The sequence below is a fragment of the Cololabis saira genome, chromosome 14, assembly GCF_033807715.1.
Source record: "Cololabis saira isolate AMF1-May2022 chromosome 14, fColSai1.1, whole genome shotgun sequence".
NCBI classification, from domain to species: Eukaryota; Metazoa; Chordata; class Actinopteri; order Beloniformes; family Belonidae; genus Cololabis; species Cololabis saira.
Genome location: NC_084600.1, coordinates 15,927,230 through 15,954,234, shown reverse-complemented (window position 1 = coordinate 15,954,234; position 27,005 = coordinate 15,927,230). Strand labels below are relative to the sequence as shown.

At 41.4% G+C, this 27,005-nt stretch overlaps 1 protein-coding gene across 6 annotated transcripts in view; it reads right to left on the bottom strand.

Annotated features, from left to right (window-relative positions):
- gria3a (glutamate receptor, ionotropic, AMPA 3a) overlaps positions 1-26,753 on the bottom strand; it is an 88,063-nt gene extending 61,310 nt beyond the window's left edge. For all 6 annotated transcript variants that reach the window (XR_009784068.1, XR_009784067.1, XM_061739922.1 and 3 more), the window contains exons 1-3: positions 26,388-26,753; positions 25,824-25,982; positions 10,921-11,160 (exon numbers count right to left, since the gene is read on the bottom strand). Coding sequence is in view for 4 of the 6 variants with exons in the window: in XM_061739922.1 (XP_061595906.1) it covers positions 10,921-11,160; positions 25,824-25,982; positions 26,388-26,475 (487 nt within the window). In the remaining 2 variants the exon portion in view is untranslated. The remainder of the gene's footprint in view (positions 1-10,920; positions 11,161-25,823; positions 25,983-26,387) is intronic.
- Positions 26,754-27,005: the final 252 nt, after the last annotated feature.

Below are 27,005 nucleotides of genomic sequence, written 5' to 3'. Positions count from 1 at the left end.
CAGGCCTCGTATTAATTGAATGACTCTCTTTTCCATATTAAAACTGACTGAGACTTAAGTGTGTTTTCACTCTAGGGGCTCAAAACAAAGGAAATGGTTCTGATTTGAGATGTTCTACATTGCTACAATAGAGCAAAAGACATTTTTAAATTTAATGAACACTATTAATCATGAGTGACTTTATGGTGTTCACCACCTGAGTTGGTCTGTAAACAGATTTAGATCAGAGTATCTTAAACATCTTTAATATTTTTTTTTTTTTTTTTTTTTTATATTTATTGTTTTTCCTTTTACAAAGCATTTTTATAAAATAAAAACATGAACATGGGGTGTTTTCTGTCACAATTTACAGCAAAGTAATTAACCAATCAAGTACAAAAGAAACTTAAACAAAATAAGGATGTTTCAGAGCGATGTACATTTTCCATTGCTTCCAGATGTCGTTGAATTTTGATTGCTGGAGCCTCATTGAAAAAGTGATTCTTTCCATTACATACAGATCATAGATAATATCATACCATTCATCTATAGATGGGGCGTCTGGCTTGAGCCATTTCTTTGTAATTGCTTTCCTTGCTGCTAGACTCAGTATTCCCAATATACATTTATTTTTCACATTTGCGTTAGCTGAGTGTACAAGCCCAAAAAGAAGTTCGTCCCATTTAAATGTAATGTCAGTTCCAAATATAATTACTAGTTCTGAATATACCTTGCGCCAGAATATATTTATTTTTGGACAAGCCCAGAACAAATGGTACTGATTTGCTTCCTGAGAACTACACAACCTCCAACAGCTAGAAGATCCTGTATGGTGGCCATGCTGAGCAGGTGTAATGAAATATCTAGTGAGACACTTCCAGCCAAAAGATCTCCATGAGTTTGAGCATGATATCCTCCACTGAAATTCACAGTATTTAATCCAGGTATCTTCTGAAAGGCAGCTGTTGGTTTCCCTGTCCCATTTTTGTTTTATATATGTGGTATTCACTTTTTTTAATTCCTGCAGGCCTCTATAGAGTCTAGAGATGACTTTAAGCTTGGAGTCTGTTCTATAAGCACTGATAAATACTTTTAATAAACTGTTGTCAAATGTCTTTTGACTTTTTAACATAGTGCTGTTTAGATGGTGGCGTACCTGAAGAAATCTAAAAAAGTCACTATTGTTGAGACCATGTAGTCTTTTCAACTCCTCACTTTAATATTTTTAATGTAACATTTTATGTTAAACGGGTGTACAGTAGGCTATTCTTTCAGAAAACGTCTTTAAATGCCACGTGGGGTTGGAGATCGTGTCGTACTTTACCATGAATATAATTAAGGGTCTGGATGTTCACGGCTGAAAAAAAACAACATTATTTTACTTCAGCTCTGATACATAATCAACTCCAATTTGCTAAAAAATAAGATTATATCTGGTGCTTTTTTTTAATCCACATCCTGGTGGGGATCATTATTTTATCCGTTTAGCTTCGTTCGCTCTCATTCATTAAAGACAATCTCACAAGTACTCCTAACTGAATTGCGGGCTTTCTTCTGGGATTAATGGAAAATACCGAGGCTCACTGCAAACAGATGGAGCAATAACACGTCCAGGGATTTCAACCATACTCGGCTAGATGCAGACTTTGGACTGGAACGGTACTTCAGCTGCAACTAATGTCGTTTGATTAGTCCACGAGAGCGCAAGTACAAACAAGAACGCATATTGAGAAGCAAGCCTGCGCTGAGAGCTGCAAGAAGTGTCCAAGGTCCTGAAATAGCTCAGCACTCAGCACTAAGCTCATTCTTATTGACTTTAGTATTAGAATTATGAAAAGAAATATTCAGCATTTCTCAAGACTCCTGTAAGCAACACTCTCTGCAATGCAGGCCTGTCAAACAGTCTGTTGAAACTACAAGATGTACCCTCCCATTTTAAAGCATAACAACAGGCTGCAGTAAAACTTGTGTTATGCTGAGATTTATTAGCAAGAGATTGTATGAATTCCCTCCAACAGGTGAACTGCAGAAAAGTTTCTCAATTATTAATTCCCACACATGGGATTTTGTATCTATAGCCAGCAGAATGCTGCAGTATGGAGCAGAAAAGTCTGCAGCTTATGTTTTTATTGCTTTCAAGCTGCACTGCCTCTGCATGCGTGGACGTGCTTGGATCATTTGGTGCCATTTTGGGTGTCTGGCAGAGCGGCTCGGGCGCATTATGACAGCGGAGGTTGTTTGGTTTGCACAGAAACACTCAGAGACAGCCAACGCCTCAGCTGTATCTTCTCCGTGAACGCACAACACCCTTTGAGGTGTTCACCAATGAGGTCACTGCACAAAACACATATACACACCATCCAAAGCCAAGCTTTTGTCAACACTTTTCATTTGCAGTAAATCTAAAAGCAATCCAATACCTAACAAAAAGCCTAAAATCTAATCAGTGTGGATCAAATGATTCTCAAAAAGCTTGGTCGTCAATAAATAAAATGAAAACACTTCAGTTTTGAAAGTTTACCAACTCTAACACAGTAGTTTCTACCATTAGGGGTGTTTTTTTTTTCTTCTTTTTTTGGTGTGTAAGTCTTCCTCTTTACGGATTTACGTCTAGATCATTTCCAGAGTCCTTTGAAACCATCACGACACAGCGAATCAACCTTCGTGTCATGACCTGACTATTCTGTTACATGTGTATCCCAGTAACAGTTCACCTTGAGGCCAAGCTGAGTGCTCAAAGGGGGCAAGATGACAGTTGAACTAGAGCAGCTTGATGGATGACCCTCTGCATCAATAACACTATTATGAGCAAACAGCGTTTGCACACAGGGGTGCAGATGCTGTTTCTTGTCCATCTTGAAATTAAGTTGGAGTAAGGTGTTCATAGAGTGTTATGGCCACTTAGTGCCATGAAGCCCCACTCCCCCCCTCGCTAACAAGCCTGTGAGCCCAACTGCTGAGTGCAGCTCTTTAGCAGTGCACAATTAATCAGATGTTTCCTCGCAGAGACCAAAACCAAAGAGACATTCAGCAGCAGGCCAGTGTGATTACACATCAAATGCAAATTCTCCACCAACCTCACTGTCTCCATTTGTCAGGACTACAGGAGATTGCAGGGGAAGCTGCTATTAATGCTGTTAAATTGAACTTTTTTTTACTTTGATGGGAGCAAAGGATTGTTTTTCTATTTTAAGTCCATTTATCAAACGCACCACAGTAAGGTAGACTGTGATTATTACATTACACAGTAAGAGCTCTCACAAGCACATTCACTCAAGCACTGTGGCTAAATCCAGTTTTAAGTTCCCTGTATTTTAATTGAGTCTCCATCCTACGCCTAAAAGTCCTGATAGAAATATACTCTGTAACATACAGAGGTTGCATTGGTTAAGACTCTGAATACTATTCCCACCAGTAAACTCAATACATTTACAACATTACATAAATCCTGATTCCACATATTTACTTGTGGAAACAGAAGCAACAATGAAGCTCCGTCTGTTCTGAGTTGCATCACCCACAGTACTGGATCAGGTCTTCAGGAAGTAGCTCTTTAAATGTTCAAATAATAAATGTTCCAGGGTGGAAAAACGAGTCATGAATTTTTTGTTTTGTTTTCAAGGACATTAAAACATTGAAAATTGATTCACTGTCGAGTCGAGCCTGATCCAATCCATCTATCCATCTGCCCCTTTTCTAAAGTCCCTTCCTGCTCAAGGTCATGGCGGACTGAAACCCATCCCCGCTGTTTATGGGGCGAGAAGCGCAGGGCAGGTCAGACCTGACACGGCAGCCCCTGATGAAATCATTTGAATTCATTGGTTCTTAAATAAAAACCCGATGGCACTAAGTCTAAAAGGCCCATAATACACGCATCAGGACTGACAGGACAACCTCATAAACAACGCTCCACTTCTGCCTCACAAAGAGCACTTTGGGGTCATCATAAAGAAAACAAATAGTAATTCAATACCACGGTTTATTTAAATATAAAAACCCCTTCATGCATCACTTTAATCTATCTGTTGATAGTCTAGTCTCTAGTCTAACGTTGTGTGTAAACATTATTTGTCCACAACAGGATTAGTAGTGTGTTTCTGCGAACGCTGATACAATCTTATTACAGGTCATTAATAAGCCACAGCTTAAGAGATGAAGACAGCAGAGTTACGATCTCTGTAGGGTCAAAACCTTCAGACAGGCTGTACATGTGAAGAGAATCCCTGCTTTTATTTATTAGATTAGTGTAATGCACTTTACATTAGCGTTATCCAGAAATCCCTTGACTGGAATCAGTTCAAAGCGGTGCTGTCCGGCTTTTAATCGGTGCAAGAAAACAATACTCCAATTTTAGCATCTGGCTCCCACTTCGTTTACGCAGTGATTTTAAAATTCTTTTATTTGTTTGTAAATGTCCCCATGGTCTCACTCCAAAGTATCTGTCTGACCTGCTTCAGCCGCACACTCCGATCAGCTACTGTTAGTCGTCTCTGAGACTAAGAGGAAGTAACCTTCACACAGCAGGCAGGCCGACCCACTTCCTGTTTTTAAATTCTCCCTTCAAACATACTTTTTACTTTTTTTGGCTGTGTAACTCAGTTTTAACTCAATTCCTTTATGTAATTTCTCTAAATTAATGTTTGTGTTTAGCACTTTGGTAGGTGTAAAGATAGTGTAAGCCTAGTGTACGCAATTTTTAACCTAGAAGATTTTCCTCCCCATCCTCTAGCTGCCCATGCCATGAGTAAACTGTTAGTAAAAAAAGAAACGAAAAAAGCGGTCTAAATAGACATCTTGGCTCTGGAACCTGGAGACAAAAATTGCTTTAGCTGGTCACCAAGGGTCCAAGCACATCAAGATGGAGTGGGGGATATAGCAAGAGGTATGAGTGTGGTTTCTTGAGGGGCGCTGGAGGAAGCAGGTAGGTACAGGGAGGAGCTAGCTCTATGTGTTTGGTTGACATGTTGTTTCAAATATCAGACATGAATCGCTTACCCAACCTTTAATCTTGGAACTCCAACGTCACTATCTCGGCCATTGTGAAGAAAAAGACGTGACCATATTTGAACAAGAGAAATACTTGAAACCTGATTGGAAACAAAACTCCTTGAAAGACTATACTGTATGTTTATAAAGAAAGAAATACTGCAACTAATGATACTGTAATGACCTGTGTGAAAAAAAATGTTGACTTGGAGGATTTTTAGTGAAATTTGCAGTTAAAGGTACTTTCTTAATAAAGCCAACAATTAAAAGAGTCTGATTAGTTATGGCTTTTTTTGATAAACTGTCATAATGTTCAGATAATTTATTGTCTAATTAAACATTTATATTAGCAACAATGGGCTGCTGTGGGACTCTTGTAAAATGTTTAAGCAGCGTGTGCAATTTGCAGTAAATTAACTAAACATGAACAAACCTGGTGAGGTTTCATCAGCTTCATGGGCCAGCTGGTGCTGCCCAGATGTTCCTAGGTTCGAGAGGTCTTTCTCTACCAGAGGCCATTAGTCTCTTTAATGAGAACATTTCAAAGCCAGTATATTCAGGATAAATAGGTAATGTTACACTGCAGCAGAAGAAAATTTATTTAATGAGCTGAATGTGTTTTTTTTTTTTTCTTTTTCTTTGCTGTGGTTCGCCCGAGACGTCGTGTCTTGACCTGCATATTTTCCGTTTCTCAAGCAATCAAACCCTCACATGGACCCGGCACCATAATCCACCGAAGGTTCAACAATTATTGTGCATATGTCAGTTAGTTAAGACAGTTTAGATCATTATAGGACCGTTGTCTGAGGAGTACATCTCCAACATCAAAGCGAAGCTGGATATTTGATGTCGACACCATTTTAAATTTAAAGATTTAATGTGAAATTCATGCGTGCATATTTTTGGGCATATCTCCGGGCTTTTTATTACCCATTACAGTCTGAATCACATCATGGAGATACAGTTTTGATGAGTAGCTATGCCTGCAGGCCTGATTCAAGAGTAATCCCTCTCATGGTGTGTGATGAAAGGGCAGTCACTGCCCAATAAAGCGGTCGTGTTTTAATGATTTTTTTTCCAATTCTGAACTGGCTTTCAGATGCTTTTACTCCGTCAAAAAGCTGCGCCTCTTGTTAAGGCCCATGCATTTTACATATCATTGTAAAATGCCTTTGCAGCATATTAGCATCATTTCCCTCAGCCAACTATCAAAAGTCACATAAGCATTTCCTGACGACTCCCTGCTCGTCCGCCTCGGGCCCTACACAGAGCCGTCTTCCTGTAATGAAGATTAAAGTGACACTTGGATGAGTGGTGGCTACGCCGCTCCAGAGCCGTGACTGGGGGAGCAGGACTGGCCAAAACAGGACGGCTAACCAGCCTCTCAGCAAACACAAGCTGTGCTGCGTGGAGCAGCCCATCCAATACCCCGGTGTTTACCCCGGCTGGCGCTGGGGGAGACGGGACAGGCGTTACAGATGGTGACCTGTCAAGTTCTGGACGCAGCAGGTGAGGGAGGTTACTGAAGAGAGGCAGAGCTCTCCGGGCAACGTCAGGAGACACTTTAGGGTGGAATCAGCCAAAGGGAGGCTATGAACTCGTTAATCATTTTGTCTCAACCACGCCAGACAACCAATTATCAGCCTCCGCACCTGCCGCGGACACACGGTGGCCAGATCAATAAAACGGAGGTCCCCCTCATGCGAGCGCAGACAAACAACAACCCGCCTAATGAGGCTGAAGATGACTCTGAACATAAACATCACAATGGGGATGTGTCACTATTCATGAAGCTATTTCAAACATTTCATTGCATTGTATCATTGCAAAATTGGCTTTACAATTGTGTATTTCAGCTATTTGTGTAGTGCGACACACTGGTAGGACAACAAACGTCTATAAAAGCAAAAGAAAGAAATCATTTGTTCGAGGCTTTCTGCAATCAAAGATTTGACACACTGCTCATAAAGTGTAAATAAAGCTGATGAGGTCATTAATTAGGGAAGAGTTTCAAACTGTTTAAAGCTGCCATGGTCTCTTAGCGTTCTTGTTTAGTGATCGTGATTGATCATCGCGCTGGTTTCCTCCCGGTGCGAACATCAGAAGGGTTTGTTTGGCCACATTTATTGCACTGACAAGCACGCAGCATGATGTGAAGCTGTAAAGCCATCACGCAGCCCAGAGATCTACCTTCGGAGTTGGAGACACTTTAATGAAGTTTGGACGGCGGCCAACTGAGGACAACTTGTTTTGAAAAGCCAGGAGCAAGTGGAGAAAATGTTTCTGCACCAACTGGAGAAGAGTCTCTGTCCACAGCGGCAGAAGCAGATTAAGAGGTTGTCAGTCAAGGAAAACGCCCTCAGTCCAAGTTCAACACCTTCAGCGAACAACGTTATAACCATTTCTTGATAAATTTGACTGGCGTTTCACCGAGCGTACGAGTTTAGGACCAAGGTATTCCTTTCTTTCGTGCTGCTGTCAGTCACTGAGCCAGTACCATGTTCACACAGGGACACGCTGGCCGCAGGCTGAGTATGTGGAGTCTGTCATGTTGCATAGGCCAAATACCTGAGTCAAATCCAGCAGTGGGAGCCATACCTCTCAAGTCCCGTTTTAGCTGGGAAATTACTGTATTTTACCCCTCTTTCCCGCCATCCTCCCGTATTAGTATTTTCCCCGTTAGTAATTTTTAAAAAGCATTCCTGCGCCTCTCCAAACTGAATTGCCTTTGTGGCATTTCTCACAAGGTTAGTGGCGGCAACAGGAACAAACTTGGAACAACAAATCAGAGATAGATGGATGTAACATTTCTGCCAAAAAAGAAAAAAAGGGTTTGTGTAAATATCTCTAAAAATGGGAAACCAAATTAACTTTCCTAAAGATGAGCAGGATGGGGCTCAGTTACCGGTTCTGAAAGATTTGTAACTGCATTTTTTGTGCAAGGGGAAGGACTGATGTCAGTCTGCAGTACCAGCGCGGCGCCAGAGAGCCACATGAGTGAAAATGACAAATTAGTAAAAAATGTAAATGTTACATGTGAAGACAATCAATGTGTATATAAACTGAAAATATTTAAAATAAATACATGTACTTTAATTCCCCTTTGTGTTTTCATTTGGTTCTATTATAGGATTACATAGGAATGTCCACAGCATCTCTGTGTCAACAAAGGTCCTATCAGGCTATGAGCACATAATTGTAGTTTGTAAATGGTTGGCAGGTAGTTATTTTAGATTTCTCTTAAATCTGTCTCAAAATGTAAGATACTGGACCTCGGTTGGGCTGGTGGGACAGCGGCGGAGAATTTGCTTTATTTTTAAATCAAAAACTTGACAGGTATGGTGAGAGCTTCAAATTACCCCTGCATGAACTATATGGTCGTACTACGAAACGTGCTTGTTTCAACGATGTTGCCTGAAAAGAATATGCAATGTATCCTTAAATAAACATGAAAAGCAGCCTTGAATAAATAAAATCTGTATCATTCCTTCTTGTGGATTCAATCTTTTTTTTTCCTCTGTCGCACATTAATTCTGTCAGCGATAAAAGACTCAATAACCCTTCATCACTCTGACAGATGTGGCTTTTTTAAAGCTGTTTTACGCCTCGTCCTGCTTGCAGAAGCTTTTCCCTCCATTTAAAAAAATATGCTGACTCTTGGCTCATATGCTGGTAACGGGAAGCGTAGCGTACCCCGGCCAGCATCAGACGCTCTGAAAAACGATCCTTCTATCCATGGATGACAGTGGAGCAGCTGGTTTCTAGCCCGGCCAACATTAGACACCCAAACTGCAAGATGCTCACGCATGAAACGGCGCATGGTTCTCCTTCCATTCACGCCGGTGGAGAACACACTGAACCCATCCCAGCGGGGCGCGGGTGGGCTTTATGCGACGACTCATCCAGGAGCCACAATTCAAAACCATTGAGATGGTTGAAGAATTGCTAATAAAAGCACATGGACCAAGTTTTACTTGATTTCACTGGCGCTCCTGTTCTACTGTGGACCGTTTGGGATGTCTCGCTGACACTGATTGGTTGCATGACTATGAAATGATGTCCAGACGCGGTTTATTCTGCATGACTCCTGTAAATTAAAGCAAATCCAGAGGAATCAGACTAATTGTTTGTATAGAAGAGAAAAACAACTAATAGGCTGGTTTCACCCAGAGTTGGGATTCACACGACCCCAAAGACCAGGCAAACTCACTTCTTCGTGTTGTGTATCAGTAAAGAGACATGAAAGAGTCTGTTAGTGGGATGCTAGTTTGTCTCAGTAATAAAAATGTCACGACTAGATTTAAGCAGACCAACTCTTCAGGTTGTGCACTCAAGAGGCCAGAGCTCCGGTCAGATGAATACATGAGAAGAGTCTATTTTTCTAATTAAAAAAAGCATTTTAAAAGTTCATTTGTGAAATTGTTTACTTGCCTAAAGACATTCCCAAAGACCCGTTTCCCTGAGCTCATTCAGGAGGGTAAATGTGATGTGTTGAACCCCCAAAACAACGTTGCGTGTGGTGGTGCCGTTGTTGGGCTAATTTGTTTTTTAACTATATTTTTGCACATATTTGGACTATATATGGGTAATTTTAGCAAATCCCAAATATTTATAAATATTGAAAAAGCTTCCTAAAAAACTTTAATCTGTCATTTTCACTTAAAAACTTTACATTTTCTCAAAAGTCGGCAGTGTGCCCTTTAATCCAGGGCGCCGTCTGTATGAATTATTGTGCTTAATGACCTCAAACCAGTTTTATGAGATACACTGTGCTCAAAAATCTGTCAAAAGGTTTTGACGGTAGCGACGAAGCCGCTCCGCTTGATTGATGGTCGGACACTTCACCTGACACATTAAAGTCAGTGCTTGGTTGGATAAGGGTTGCACCGTCAGACATCATCATCCAACATCTAGTCAATGTTACTAACTATAATTAGACATCAAGCAAACATTAGGGTTTTAGCGTAAACCCAATTTTTGAATCTACATCATAATCCAGGGGTAGGGAACCCTGGTCCTCGAGAGCCACAGTCCTGCACGTTTTAGATGTTGCCTTGAATCCACACACCTGATTCTAATTAAAGGTCATCATCACTTCACCATTCAGGTCTTCACAAGTCTGATAAGGACACAGTCATTTGTATCATGGTGTGTTGAAGGAGGGAAACATCTGAAACACGCAGGACCAGGGTTCCCTACCCCTGTCATAATCCAATTTTAATCCAATGATGAACCAATCAGAGAACAGGATGTAGTACGACGCTTACCTCCTCCACTTTTTATTTGTGGATTTGTGGAAGGCGAATGATTTAAAATGTGAGAGTATTTTTCTGTTTTAGTTGCAACTGAATGATATTATGAGTTATTGTGAATCAGTTGAATAAATTTCGACTACCAGTTTCGCTTTATGTTTTATCATGCGCCTTATAACCCGGTGCACCTAATGGTTCGCAAAATACGGTATTTGAGCCTCTTCATTTTCTTAACCCGACCCCTCGGAGCTTCCTCCCCTGTATAACTCTTCCCCCCACCAAGGGATCCAGAGGTGCTTCAACATACGGAAAAGGTGGTTGAATTTTTCATCTATTTTTCTCACTATTTATAATCCAATTAAAGCTAAATAATAATCAGAGAGAGCTTGGATTAGATATTCACACGGCTGCAGTCATGCTGTGGAGGCAGAGCGACGGCACCTGTGGATGACTCATCCGAGGCGGCGGAGGACCGGGGGCCTCGAGGCGGGACTCGTCCTCACAGAGAAGCAATTAGGAATCATTACTGACGTAGATTAAAACATATCAGGCTACTTAGAACGAGGATTGGGGATAAAGGATTTACATATTAAAGACCATCTGCACCAGCAGGGTTTGGCCTGCACTCTCGCTTCTTCCTGCAACGAGAGGCTGCTGCTGCATTTGTGTCGGCGTACTGGATCACCAGACGGGCCCCTCTCACCTCGGTCGGTGTCGTACAGGTAGACGAACTTCTCCCACTTGTAGTGGTCCAGCAGACTGAGCACAGCTCCCTTCAAGCTGGGCCTCATCTGGATGACGAACTGCACGTCGTTGTCGATGGGGAAGCTGGGCGTGATGAAGGAGGTGTGCAGGGCCCCGCAGAAGGAGGTCAGCGTGTTCATGGACTTCCGGTCGTAGAAGCCGAAGATGGCGTAAACTCCCCGGGAGAACTGGGAACAGACTGGTGACACAGAGAGAAACAAAGATTTACTACCAGCTCCTCTTTAAGAGGCTGCTGACTCCAGCGACGTTGGGGTTAAAACTCTGTCCTGCTGGTTCTAGATCAGGGGTCGGCAACCCGCGGCTCTAGAGCCGCATGCGGCTCTTTAGCGCCGCCCTAGTGGCTCCTGGAGCTTTTTCAAAAATGTTTGACCTTTTTTTTCCTTGTTTTTCTTTTTTTTCATCTTTTTTTCTTTTTTTTCTCCTTTTTTTTTGCTCTATTTCTTTTGTCTTCTTTTTTCTTATTTTCCTTTTTTCTTCTCTTTCCTTTTTTTTATCTTTTTTTTCTTCCTTTTTTTCTTTTTTTTCCTTTTTTTCTTTTTTCCTTTTTTTCACTCTTTTTCCTTTTTTTCTCTTTTTTTCTTCCTTTTTAATCTCAACATTTTTACTTTTTTCTCAACATTTCAACTTTTTGCTCGACATTTCAACTTTTTTCTCGACATTTCGACTTTTCTCTCAACATTTCGACTTTTTTCTTGCGATTGTACTTCAAAATTAATCTCGACATTTCGACTTTTTTCTCAACATTTTGACTTTTTTCTCGACATTTCCACTTTTTTCTCGAAGTGCATAATGAAAAAAAAATCTTCCCCCAGTTCTAACTAATATCGAAACTTGCAGCATGTGTTTCCTTCATTCTAAGGCTGATACAAGTCTTTTCATTTTTTGCGGCTCCAGAAATATTTGTTTTTTGTGTTTTTGGTCCAATACGGCTCTTTCAACATTTTGGGTTGCCGACCCCTGTTCTAGATGAACCAAAACCCACGACGGCACAGATCGTGTGAATCTGAATACATGTATGTCATGTCAGATGTGCCCCCCCTCAACCCCCCGGCCATGCTCTGCTGTCCACTGCCCTTCATTTCTCCTTGCTGTAAATGCAACTGCTTGGGTAATCAACTAGAAATAATGAGGAAGTCAGTGAACTGGTCACATCCTTTAATGGACAAATACCCTGAAACGCGGGCATGCAAATGTTCCTATTCTGCAGTATAAAAGATTTATCCCAGTCCCATCTGGAGCCATCTGCATGCAGAAACAAGCTTTGGCCGTACACACACATCGGACACTTGGTCTTACAAGACACTAAATATCTTATTTGGATGTAATAAATGGATTTAATGACACTAAATGAGGCCGGATCTGGAATATGACCCTCGCAGTGGCCCCTACTCTGATACTTCTGACCTTCTGCTCCCCTCAGATCTGAACACAGCTCGCTGAAGCTGCTCCGTATCCTGATAAATATTAAATGAGGTTGCATGTAACTGGAGAAAATGAACCAGGGGTCATTGAGAAGAGAGAGTGCGCTGTCATGTTTTAATTTTTCATTTACAGAAGGAGGGTGGAAAGGTTTCATTGTTATTCATCCAAATCCGTCGTGTATCTTTGCAAAACCTCCTTTGTCACCAAGGCATTTTCTAAATTAGTAACTTGAACAACTTGCACCCCTTTCCAAAATATGCATCATAATGGGTCACATTACTATTTTCAAGTGTGTGATTTAATTAAGTGCCCTCACCGCAATTCATTGCATAATTTACAGCTAAAATAAGTCTATTTTAGACTAAATGTAGCCCCTCAGTTCGGCCTCATCCTCTCCAAGAACTGTCTTTTTTCCTCTTTTCCTCTTCATCCACCTCTACCGGTCAGAGTTCACCTCTTAACCTCACAGCTGGCTGAAATTTATCTCAACTCCAATCGGAAATATGTAAATGAACGATGTCTCAACCCACAGAAGAGCTTTGTCAACAAGCTTATCAACAAGGGCTAGAGACAGACAGTGGGAAGGACAATAATAATACAACTATCTGAACTCATAACAGCTTAAAGTATGTAAATAAAGTATGTAAATTACAGCAAATTACAAGAAGCATTTTTTTTCCAACAATGTCTGATTTTAACATTTTGCATTTACGTATAAATGTCATTCCTGCTCTCTTGGCTTCATATGTATACATCTTTAGATTCTGCAAAATGACCTCGTGCTTAAACGCACATTTAACAGACAACAAACAAACAAAAAATTGAAAAAACAAGGGACACATCTCAACAAAACAACAGATTGTCAGCAATATTTATGGTTGATCATATTATTTTGAAGTACTTAAATTTTGCATTGAATTTCAGATGAAATGCCTTTGAGATTTGGCCACTGCAGAGAGCCATATTAATGAGTTTCCTCAGATTCATGCATCAAATGATCCAAATTAGACCTTTCTTATTTATTTAAAGTACAAGAAGCACTTTTACTGAGAACATTTCAGAATATGTGGTTTGCTGTTTGCAGAGAAACAGCTGGTGGCCTCTTCCATTCAGGAAAATCACAATACATACTGCATCAATTCATGCATTAAATCCCCACAACTCATGCATTACTTATAGGTAACATGTGGGGTTTTTGACCTCTGGTGGTTCTGTGGAGCCGTTATTTGCGAGCAGTCGCTTGAGGACGCACATGCACGAGGCACGTGGGTGGCGTGATGCAGATTCCTGTCCCCCAGACTGTGTGATTCTGCCAGCGGATTCATGAGTGGTGATGCATTAGGAAGCCCAGCTACACAAACACAGCCAACGGAGGACAAGAAAGCAAACAGACAAATGACCAAAAATGTAGAAAAAAATCTGGACTTGTGAGGAACTGTTTGTGATTTAGATTTTAATACAGTTTCAGTGGCTTGTAAGGATGTATGTTACATATATCGTGTATATAGTGTAGAAAGGGTATTTAAAGGTATATTATCTCATTTCATTGTGCTACCGCCGCTGCATGTGGGCTCTGTTCGTTGCCTAAAAGCTGTTTACAGCTTACTTGTTATAGTCACATTTAATGAAGGTTTTGCACATTTAAAATCGTGGTGTGAGAAAATAAAAACATGGGAAAAATTCAGAAAAACTGCAAAAAAAGATTTTTGTTTACCTTTTTCAGAAAGAAAACATTAAATCTGCCATCTGCGATGCAGATAAATTAGCTATTTCTTCCCTCCCTCCACATCCGCTGCGTTTAACATCACTACCCACATCAGACCGGCTGATCTGAATCTTGAAAAGGCCAGAGTGACAATGTTTCACCAAACGCAGGCGCCCACAGAACCGAGACGGATTGATCCGTTTGATATCATCTGATAATCAAGGGCAACATCTTCCAGGGGGCCGCGGTACCTTGTCTTCACATTTGAAGAGCAGTTTCCAGCTTTCATTTCAAGGACAATTTAATATAGCTGCCACTTTATATGCTGGAAAATGCCAGTGAAAATGACTTTGTTCTGGCTTTGGGACGATCTCTGAGGTTCGGCTCATGTGTTCATGAACTGAATGCCGTTCAGCTCATCTGCCATCGATCAATTCTGTTCACAGAGAGGTGGCAGCATCTCTTGTTTGTCTTTAGGAGCACAGCTTGTTCTCCTAGAGGACGAACAAAATCATGCATTTGGACTCATGAGGCAATAAGCACCAGCCAACGAGAGGAAACTTGCATCATTTACTTTACTACAGAGGGGATGAAGCAATATTTTTCTGCTCCGCGCATTTCTGATCAGAATGCTAACAAGCTTGGTCGTTGTGTTTCTGCCCTGTCGTCCCTCCATCACCCCTTCACTGAGCGTAACAGGTAGCAGCCCCAGTGCTGGGCACCCGAACTGAACCCGTATAGCTCAGCAGTACGACGGGTGATCTGCCGTCTTCCCAAGCCGGCACCAGATGTGGTGAGGAAATACAATTTTATGCAAATTTAAGCAGCATAGAGTAGGGCTAGCAGTAAGATGAAGAAGTGCACTTTCTGGGACTGAGGGGAGACTGCTGCGCCCCGGGGGCTGCACGTTGGGTAAGTGAGGAAGGTAGAGCCAGACGGCTTACATCTGAGCTAGCTGAGCCTCCTCTTTATGGTGCCCCATATTTCTAACAGGAGTTCAGCACACACAGTCAGCGTCTATGCAATTCTGCTCCAAAATACTAATTATGACCTCCATCAATAGTACCAACACATGTGTGGATGTAACTCCCGCCATGAACACTAACCATCCCATCATAGAAACGTCCTGAACCGACACCAGTGTCTGTTTTTTCCCAAAATCCAGCAGAAACGTAGGATCATCCGACCACAGAACGTTTTTCGTTGCATTTTTTTCATGCCATGTTGGTCCACGCTGAGTGAAAATGGTTTTCCTGGACGGTCCCCCTGAGAGCTCACTGACTGACAGCTAGTAATGTGGCTCTAATGGTGGGTAAACCTTATCCTCGATCGCCAGCTCTGGCCAGCGAAATCATCCCTGTTTGATTCAATATTCTTGAGTGTGCAGCAGCTTGGAAGGCAGTAAAATGCTCATCCAGGGGGCTGAAAGCCTAATCCATTAATGCTGCCCTATATCTCCGTGTATATAAAAAAGCGCAGTTCTGACCCTTTAAAGGGGGTTTATTTCTATGCTAATTAACCTCAGATTCTGGCTGAATTCTGCACCTGATTCCTGAGTAAGGTTTAATCTCAGACGTCCTGCCTACCAGCCCCTCGTGCTGCATGCATGAAGTGCAGCAGCAGAACAGGGAGATCCTTTCTCTCGATAAAGGAGGGGACAGGCGATTTTCAAATGAGACGGGGGGTTACTTGGCTGGAAGGAAGATGGCCACAAATCTTTTTGAATGTGCTGCCTGACAGACAATGAGAGACCATATGCGTTCTAGTGGAAATAAGCTGGACACGGGGCTGGAGAGCACAGAACAGCGAGGGAATTCTTCTGGCAGGAGTAGAAAGGATTGTGTGGGGATATTTCTCTGTATCTGACCGATGGAGAGAGGTATTTCCAAACAATAGTCTCAGCAGCATGTTTCCATTAGAGTCCACTAAGTTGACCCAGAGCTACTTCTGTTTCTGCTTTTATAGTCATGGACAGCCCCGAGCCCTACTGTAACACGCCGGTCAGCAGAGACTAAACACAGTTTTCACCTCCCAGGGGATTTCTAAATAGCAATTATGCAATATTCTCTTTATTTGTCACTGGATTCTTCTTGCCAGTGCACAGGAACCACACGGTGAACTATATTGGCCCGGAAATGCCCCGACTGAACAACATGAGAAAACTTACGTCAGATAAAAGGACAGGTGTGACAAATATATGCATTCAGGGTAATTTAAGGTGCAAACTGTATGAAACTACGAGTACTCGACAGAGCTGCAGGCTAGAGAAGCTTAACGCCTCACCATGCAAGCTGTGACCATCCAATTTTTAAACCAGTAGTGATAATAGCGTTAATGTTATTTATTACTTTTTATGAGTATGAAGCTGTTGCAGTTTTTTACTGTCAGGATGCTTCAGATCGACAGACTTTCTTCTTTTTTTTTTGCATTTGGACATCCGGCTCCTTCAAGGCTGATGGAGCAAGTAAGAGCACTCAACTCAAAATGTCAGAGCAAAAAGGAACATTTTGGATTTTTATTTCAATTGCAAATCTTTGAAAATAGGACTTTCACGTTGAAAAATGTCAAATTTGCATTTGATTTTGAACTACAGTACCGTATGTTTAGGCTCCGCATTGACTTGATGGTTCGCACGGTTGCTTTCTGGGTGTAGATAAAGGATGGATGACAGCATCTTCATAAGCTACAAATCCTTTGGTTTGAAATAAACTGGCTGTTTACAGGGTGTAAGAAGTTGTACAAGGGCTTTTGTCGACCGCAGGCAGTGGACTAAACCAAAGAAGTTGGATTTTCAAACTTTAAAATACATATTTCTTGTACAAGAGCCCCAATTTTAGAGTGACTTAATGAGAAATGTTTTGCCAGCATACATTTAGATTATTGTGGGACATTTTGTGTTTCTAAATATAATAGTGGTGACGCATCTTTATTGCATTGTCCAATCTTTGGTCCAATTGAATTTTCTTAAACATTCGTGAATATTTTAATATGATCCCTAAAAGCGTAGGAATACGTCGTGCAACTGTGATCTCACCAATATTCTTAGAAGTCCACCGGAAATGTCTGTTTAGTGTCAAATCTCAGCGTCTGCCGTGAAAAACATTCGCAGCATACTGTACATTCACCTCTATCTTACGTGCCAGATGGTTGCGTACACAGAACCATCTGGAAAGGCCTTCGTGGAAACTGCTAGAAAGAGAATAGATACTTTAAAAATATATATCATTAGCTTAGATTAGATTAAGTTGCTTGTTTATCACCGATGACCAGAAAAACAGCACCAGCTCAGCTAGTCCTCGTCTTCTAACTGTGAATATCTGAGTCATTTCATCATAGTTGAATATGATGTATTTGTGGTTTTAAAGGCTGTGAAAGGCCTGCTGGTTCCAATGATTGAATGTTTTGGTTTGAAAATAGGAACAAAATGCAAAAGACCATGTGGTTTAAATGATTTCTGTGTAATGTAATTTAAGCGTTTTGTGTTTTTATCCACATTACAGTCTGCTTTGTTGCACAATTTGACCCAGTTGACCAGCCACAGAAAAAAGGCTTGAGGCATAAAGGAAGGCGGAGGAGTTGTTCCTCCTCGGGCAGCGTTCCTGCATCTTGGCTGGAGTTTCCTCATGTGTGCCGATTACAGTTTTGTAAAAGCACAAGTTTTATCTTGGTGGGTTATTCCCTGTAGATGATTAGTTATGTGCCTCACTAACATGAGGAATACATGTAGAAGCATCACGACAGAAGGATATCTGCAGCAGCGATCCGTAGATGTGGCCTGTGGCTGCCAGGTTTTATAAGGCAAAGCAGATTTGATCATTTCACTGCACAATGGCTCAAAAGCTGCAAACATCCCACCTACACAACTTTTGCAACAAACTGCGAGAAACAAAAACACATCTAAGGACTTCTATAATAAGAGAGGGTGATACAACACACTTGTGATGCAGAGGAAACACAAAATAATTCCTTTTTCATCCACAAAATGTGTTTATATTCCTATACCTGTACATACTATAACTAATATTTAATTAGTTTTTCCTTTTTGGTTCATATATTGCAAATGTTTGCAAAATTCTTCAAAAAATCCAATTTACAATTTCACATTCTTACAAAAAAAAAGCTCCCTTCTGAAAAGAGTATCAATGATTTACTCTATTAATGAGGAATTAAGAGTTTTCTTGTTTAGAAACACAAAAATGACGGAGCACAGATGTGAGTTTGCATCCAGGGTTGCCCCTCCCGAAACGCAGAATATGCGCTGTGCGTAAGGCCTCATCTTCCAACGGGGGCCACATTTTGCACGAGGCCAGGGAGAGAAAAAGACCTCTAATCTGACATCTGACCAATCAGAGGTCTGCTTTCAGTTTTTGTGGGGGATTGAGGTGGTGGAAGTAACTTTCTTTTGATGAGTAATTGATGGTTATTTTGTGGCTCAGGTTTGTTTATTTATTTCAGTTTTAAGTTTTTTATTCAATATTTATTTATTATTTCAGGTTGACCTTTATTATTTAATATTTTTTAATTTATTTCAGGTTGAATATTTGTATTTGATATTTATTTATTATATATACCATGAATTTCTGCAAGGTCTGTGACCCCCGCCTTACAGAATCCCCCAGTGTCACATGTTTTTTTTTGAGCCGATGAGAATCGGGTGACGTCACCCCAAGGCGCAGAGGTTCGGCCTCCGCTGCTGAAACCACGCCCACAACCAGCTCTCTCCGTCGGCTCGAGCGTCCGCCATTGTTCTGAAGCGGTGGCTGTTTGAACAGCGACGGAGAGTAGAAATTAGATTTTGCATCGACATTTACCCTCTCTATTAGTACCGTAATACATTTTTCTTCTGTGGTTTCAGATCTTTCAAGCACCTGGAGCTGTTCACATTCAGAAGACGCGCGGTCCTTCCTTGAGCCAGCAATAGTGCATACATTTTATTTATATATTTTAACAATAAAGTTGCCATTTGTGAAAATTCAGTGTTGTGATTTCTTTACAGTTAACATGATTCATTTGTCTTGTAACATAAGAAGTGAAATGATGAGGAATCGGAGTAAATAACTGTGGTGTACCTGTTTAGAATTAAATTAAATCTTCCTGTTTGAAGACGAGGTGACTAAAGGCTGATTTATGGTTCCGCGTTACACCAACGCAGAGCCTACGGCGTAGGATACGCATCGATTTAACGCAGAACCGTGGACACGCTTTGCTACGCAGCAGCTGCTCTTCTGCCCGGAGCAACGCTTTGTCTCCTCCCCTGCTACACGTCATTCAAGCAGCCAATCAGCACAGAGCCTCATTATCATAGCCCCCACCGCCTTGAAAATGAAGCACAGAAAAAGGCTTTAGAAGCGGAAAAAATAAAAATATGGCCCAGAGACTGAATTTCAGATTTATGTAGAAAAAACAAGCTTTAGATTGTTTTTAAGACATTCAAGGCCTGTTTAAAATATACATTAAATGCCATAATATGTCCCCTTTAATACTTTTTTATTTAATTCAGGTAGAATTTTTTATTAGATATTTATTTATTTCAGGTTGAATTTTTTATTAGATATTTATTTATTTCAGGTTGAACTTTTTTATTACGGTAGATATTTATTTATTTCAGGCTGATTTTTTTATTTTTTTTATTTTACTCATAAAGTCAAACTTCTGCATATATACTTACAGTACATTTGTTATTATTAATAATGGTTGTCAAATTAAATGGGATGTTGTCATACTGTAATTTTCTACCTATGATACATTTGGGATGGGGAGAGGTGTGAGGCTGTGGAGGCCTCCATATAATATTTCACTTAGGGCCCCAATTCAGTCAAGGGCTTGTTTGCTTTGTTCTACTTTGTTCTACTTTGTTCTACTTTGTTCTACTTTGTTCTACTTGGCTCTACTTTGCTCTGCGTTACTCTGCTTGGTCGTGGCTCGCACTGTTTCAGTAAGTCCAGTTAGCATTTAGCACTTTACGGCAGATATTCCAGAGGCGGCTCCAGCGGAGGACGTTGTGTAAGACTGCAACAGACTGCTGCAGCTTCACTGTAGCTTGTCAGCAGTGATCACCATCGCTCTGTTACAGCGCTGACATGTAAGCACATTCTGATGCACAAGGATGAACGACTAACTGCACGTCTCCAGTGGTTTACCCCCCCGGAGCTGTTTAGGACTGTTCTGTTATTTCACGACGTCACGACCATCCGGGTCTTTCTGAGGAAAACAACAAATGAGAGTCTTTAAGATACAGTAGCCGTCAGCTTGTTGGGTCAAATATATGAAGAATTTATAACTTGATTGTTCAGTCGACTGATATTTAAATGCCTCTTTTGGGCGTTATTTACCATCACTACTCTCCTTGTTTATACAGATGGGATGCGTTTACGCTGGCCTGTGACTCATGTCTTACCCCACAGCTATGGACCTTAAAAGTTCTCATTAAATTAAGGGTAAAAGCATCTTTTGACGTCACTGGAAATGCAGCTTAGAAAACGGCAATGCTTGCATGCGTTTACTATTTGAAAACACCGTGACAAATCTGAAGATGACTACTTGTCAACTCTGTGCAGCTCATCGCGCTGACAAGACTCTGGCTGCAGTAGCAGTGACTTGGATATTTTTATAAGTGCGTTGTGATAAAACGGCAGGCTTTTGGGGAAGTGTCTCTTTCCATTTGACACTGAACACGAATACAAAAGTCTGACCGACCAAAAACAGGAGAAGGTGGAGGCTGACGTCGTGCCGAACGAGTTCCTGTGATTGAATTCAGCGCGTTGACCTCTGATTAGAAGTGGCCTTGCTGCTATACTGACAAGCAGCTTTAGTAATCATTTATTATACATATTTACATGTATTATTCAGGCTAAAATGTGAATTAAGACAGACAGTGATGTGGGGAGAGCTCTCGCCGTGCCAAACAACTTGACAACCTTGTATGACACATCATGCATATCTCATTGATTCACATGAGTTCTGCAGGTTGTTTCCACCGTGTCGTCTGGTTCATTTCCATCAAGCTTGTTTTGCTTCGGCTTCTTCACCAAAAATGTTGCAGAGCTTGTTAATTGACATTTGCTTTTAGATGTTACCATATGTCCACAGGCGCTAATGCTCTAATGATCTAACCAGAGCGGAAGGCCTCAGATGAGTAATCTCACCGCTGGTAACCTCACAGCTTCAGAGACGGAGACTGTGTGTGATCTGATGAAAGGAATTATCAAGATTTTAGGAAATACTGTAGTCTGACTTGTTCGATGATGAGAATGTATTTTAGTTTATCCAGAACCCTAACATCCTAATATTGGGAGCAAGCTGAAACTTCTACACAGCTATCTGGTTTAAATGCTCAAAGCTGACAACCATCACTTTTCTAAAGCTAATTCATTAATATGTATTTAATGGCAGCCGGCAAACAAGGCAGAACACTGACATTTCATTTCTTTTTTATTTATTATTATTACAGGATATTTAGAAACTCAGTTTTCCTCAGCTATTTTTTCTCAGTGATACTTTGTGAAGGACATAAAATATTAAGAAAGCATGTATCTTAGACCAAAATACAGTCTTTCCCCAACTTTCCAGGTTGGTTCGTTTCACAAACCTCACTAAACTGAGAGTAAGTGAGAATAAAATAAATAAAAGACCACACCTGAAGCCAGCCAAGCGAAATCCCTGGCGTTCAAGGTTGCCAAAAAAAAAGAATAAGATGATGATGGGATTTGAATCCATCCTGGTGACCCGGGTTGCTGGATTGTCCAGTCTATCCAATAAATAACCAATAAATAAAACCATAATGTGCTTTTTTATGCACATGTCTTTGGATGAATTAGGTAGCAGGCAGCTGAAAACTGGCGGCAGCTTCGTATTCAGAGTGTAAATGTGAGACGCACATCGATCTTGTGATGTAACTCCAGGGAAGCGACTGAATAATCTTATTTTCCCAAATGTTAAACAATTCTTTTAAAGGATACATTGAACAGTTAAACCCCTTGTTGCCTGATATATGAAATAATACACAGAATTTTTTTTTTTTACAAGGTTTATTATATATTGAAATAAAAAAAAAAAACTCCTGATTCTGTCTCTGACAATTTCTTATTGTTTTTTTTTTGTTTTTGTTTTTTTGTATCTCTATGACTACATTGGGTCATTTTATACATATTTTTTTTTTTGAATTTTCTAACTTTTAATTCTGGGGGGGTCCCAGAAAGATATATATAAAATATGCAACATCAAGCATCAAGGACCTAACGGTATGACAACATCAGCGCATCTCCAGCCTATCGCTTAAGGCAGCTATTTACTAATCTTTAACAAAGCTTCAATACCTGCTCTTAATTTGCACCCTTTTGGCAAAGAATAATAATAAAAAAATGAATAAATAAGCCCTAACAATAAACTAGGCAGTTTTGATCTCAGAAGCATCACATTACCATCAGATTTGCATGCATAATATTTTGCATGCTAATCTGCATACAAGCTCTGCAAAGAGTGCGATGTCCTAATTTGGATGCCGATGATGAGTCAAGGTATTCACCACAGTGTTAACAATACAGGAGAAGAAGAGCAGGAGGAGGAGGAGGAGGAGGAGGAGGAGGAGGAGGAGATCTGGCTGCATGAACTGGTCTGTGCTGCATTAGCGGGACTGTCCATTGCCTACACAGTGAAGAGCTCTAACATTAGCCTCTGTCTGTACATCATAACACCGGTTGAGTCACAGCAGGAGGAGGATATATAACTATAATAACCACTAAGATAAGAAACACTCCGTATTATTGGCATTTTATCATCCTTATGTGACAGTTTGCTTTAAAATCCATTCTTAAAAGGCCACAGTTTGTTATTTTATGCAATGCATCATGTAATGGCACAATTTACATAAAGCAAAAAAGGCATTAAAAAGCAGTTTAAATTTCACTCCAAATATAAATTAGGTAAATGATTCATTACAAGTCATCAGAATAGTCCCACATGTGGCTTTTGGTTGAACTTGTCCCTCTTTGTCTCTCTCTCTTTTGCCCTGATCTCAGTCGTAATGGATGTGACCTTCCCATTTTTACATTTATGCCTGCTATCAGTGGCGGCCTGCGGCAAGGTGTCACATCAATACGCCCTGCACCATTCCTGCACACGCAAATTAGTGAGACAATAAATGCAGCAAAGTTCTCTTTGTCAGAATCAGTTCAATCACAAGTGAACGCTGCCTGCTGCAGCGCCACATCCGCTGTTTATGGGTCTGTTTGTTGATTTTTAGATGTGCCATGTAGGCATCAAAACTGGAAATGTTATGTGTCAGGCCAGCGGAGGTTGGAGCATCGACCATTTAATAGTAAAGAGGGACTGAGACAGAGAAAATGAAAGTTTGTCGAGAATTGATTTTTCCACATGGGGGGACAAACTGGAGCCACACACACACACACATACACGCACACGCACACACGCACACACACACACACACACACACACACACACACACACACACACACACACACACACACACACACACACACACACACACACACACACACACACACACACACACCACCACTGGACTATGACGATCCACATATTGATCCTCACTGCCAATAGCCGAGTCATTTGCCATCCGGGATTTGTAGCAATCGTTACACACTGGCCGCGCTGGAGGACACCAATGTTGTCCCGCTTTATTCTAGATGGAGTCCACACAACAGACGAGCTCCCGGTAAGAAATGTAATCAATGAGATTCGCTTGTTTTTTTTTGTTTTTTGCACTTGTTTATTTTATGAAAAGATCAATACCAATATGCAAACTGAAAAGTTTAGTCTGCTTAACTAAGATAAGTCCTAATAACAAAATTGATGATGGAAATTGTGGGATAGTATGACTTCAACTAATATGCAAGTCGATTTAAGTTTATTTTGTCCATGGTGACTCTGATGAAGGCGGAAGTAATCGCTGAAACATGTCAGGTATTTAAAAACTTAAATATTCTTGTCCGACGAAAATAATTAGTAATATGCAAGTATTTTTATGTGTCAAATGATCAAATTCATTCCCTACCTTTTAGGCAAGCAGGGCATTATGCAATCAGGACCTCAGTCATAAGAATTGTGCAGATTAGTACATTTTAAAACTATTTCTGAACAACTGACAGGACCAGGCTGCTTAATGAGGCTCTCAGTGTTAGTTGTCAACTAGTGGGCATCTAGCTTAGTGTGGATCAGCTCATCACACTGAAATTAATTCCCCAGATTATCAAGATTTTCTTCTTATCCTTTAAGAAAACCCATAAGCTTCTTCTAAAAACAAAAGGATCTGGACTTAGCCTGCATCTCCGGACAACTTCTCTAATCTGGGCTCCGTTCCTGATGTGTACAATCCAAGCATGTAATGTGCATGTCTTCCTCAGCACCGGCTCCTGAAGTGCCCTTAAGCTGAGCACTGACCCAACAGCTGGTTTGGAGTAATTACTCAGCTGCTCAGAGTGCAAACTTGTCGTCAAACAGGGCAGCGCTGTGGTGTGAGCGTGTGAATGTGCACCGACCTGCACCCGCCTGCAGCTTCTCCGCAAGGCCACTGCACCAACAATAAGTCACCACAATACTTTCAGGAAGGCCCTGAATGCATGCAGTGAACGTCTGCTGAGATGCCTTCACTTTCAGACGCCTTGTTCTCACTTCATTAGGTCACACAGCCGTCTCCACGTCAGCTAACAGGGTTCAGAGAGCCGCAGCTGATGCTCCAGCATGAAGTGTGAAGTGCACTTGGTGGGAGTAAGATAACAAATTAATTCTCCAGACAGAATGTGTTGCCCTACACGGCAGAGGAGGGACTGGCAGAGCAATTATGAAGCTATATCACACCCCACAGTCCTTCTTTCCAAATCCATCATGTTTGTGGAGATGACTACACTGATTACAGCACATTACAGCTGAAACAATAAGCTATTTACGATCAGATGCGACAACAAACAGAAACATCATCACTGCTGTGATGGTGAAAGAGGCTAATGTGATAAAAAATGAATCATTATCAGAGGGAGCTGACAGAGTTTAGCAGAACAGTAGTTATAAAACAGACTTAAAATCCGATATCTGTAAATATTTTAGTGACATAAAGCAAACATTTGAAAGATGAAACCATGGTAACCAGTAACTACTGCAGAAAGACCTGCCAAAAGCTTTTGCACTGCAGTGAAACCCAAACAGCAGAAGTCAGGAAAGCCCATTAAGACCACACAACTTTTCACTTGCACACCATGGCAACCACTTCCACATCTTAATACCAAAATAAATGTACAAAAATAGAACAAATGTGTGATATAATGCATAGTTGCACAACCAGATATAACAACCATGTAGGAGACGCAACCCCACTCCCTCTCTTATTGTCAGACAGTCATATCAGTGCTGCACACATCACCTTCTTAGATGCATTCAATTACCTAAATTACCTTCTGGACATTTAAGCCACCAACTTTTTATCATCCAGCCAGTGGATTTAGATGGCATGGATGATGATTTATGATTACATCACATCCTTGAGAGGAGTCCATGTCACTTGCAACTAGTTAATAAGGGTAATAATGCCTTTGGATTGACCATTATGTTTTACATAATCCGAACTCGCAACACTTATATATATAATTTGAAGACGTTATTACCACAGTACTGATTTTTATTTATTTATATCCTCAGTGTTTGGTGGGAAAATGGTTTATAGGAGGAAAAAAATCACTACTCACAGGCATGCGTGACAGAGAAACTGTTGGAGGACTCCAAGTTGTCGACATTGTAATTAAGGTGGAAGGGTTTCTCTGTCACATTCTGGTTGGTGTTGTACAGCTGAACAGCAAACCTGAAGGCGCTGTGCTCCTGCACCGTGGAGCGCATGAACAGCCCACCTACAGGGGAAGATGACACGGAACAGCGCTCGGATCACTTCACACACACACATCCCACGTCACATTTCACTTATTTCCCCTCAAATTCCGATGACAAGGACGCAATTCCCATCACCGACCGGCGCGTCTTATCGGGGGCGTTTTGGCTTTAATGTCAGTTCATTTGAAGAGTATAAAGCCAAATAAATGTGACACAGATTCACCAAACAATGCGCTGCAGATTACGAAACTGCCGTTTTGAAACAATCTGGATCGAGTCTAGTTGTCTAAGCCGCCCACAAAGACGCGAGAAGTGGCTGCGCATGAGAAGTACAATAAGTTGGCAACGATTTGAGCAAAAAGCCTAACAACTGCCGGACTGAGACTTGCAAAGACGTGCCCTGCAGAGCATCCTTTTGAACTTACCAATGTTGATCTGGTTTGGAAAGCCTGCAAGCGAGGAGCCACAGAAAACCAATAGAGCAAGGATCCTCGCAACTGTCCGATGCCACATTTTCCCCCGTGAAGTGAAATAAACTCCCCGTCTGTGCGTGGCTGAGGGAACGCGAGGAGAACCATGTACACGGGCTTGAAAGAAGAAATCCACAAGATGCGGCGTCTCTTTCTCTCTCTCCCCCTCTCTCCCTCTCTCACTCTATCGCTGTGCACCCACGTTAAATGTGTGCCAGCGCAACTGCAGCGCCAGCCCAGTGATGCTGATGCTGATGCTGATGCTGCTGCTGATGCTGATGCTGATGCTGATGCTGCTGCCGCTGGAAACCTAAAGCCAGTGTTTTATCTCAAAGATGGTGGTGGGAGAGGAGGAGGAGGAGGAGGAGGAAGAGGAGGATGAGAGGGGGGGGAGCAGATCTCCGTGGATGAAGGCCACTGAGATGTGCCTGGAGTAGAGGAGGAGGAGGAGGAGGAGGAGGAGGAGGAGGAGGAGGAGGAGGAGGAGGAGGAGGAGGAGGAGGAGGAGGAGGAGGAGGAGGAGGAGGAGGGATGGAGAGCGAACGGAGCGTGGAGGGGAGGGAAAGGGGGCGT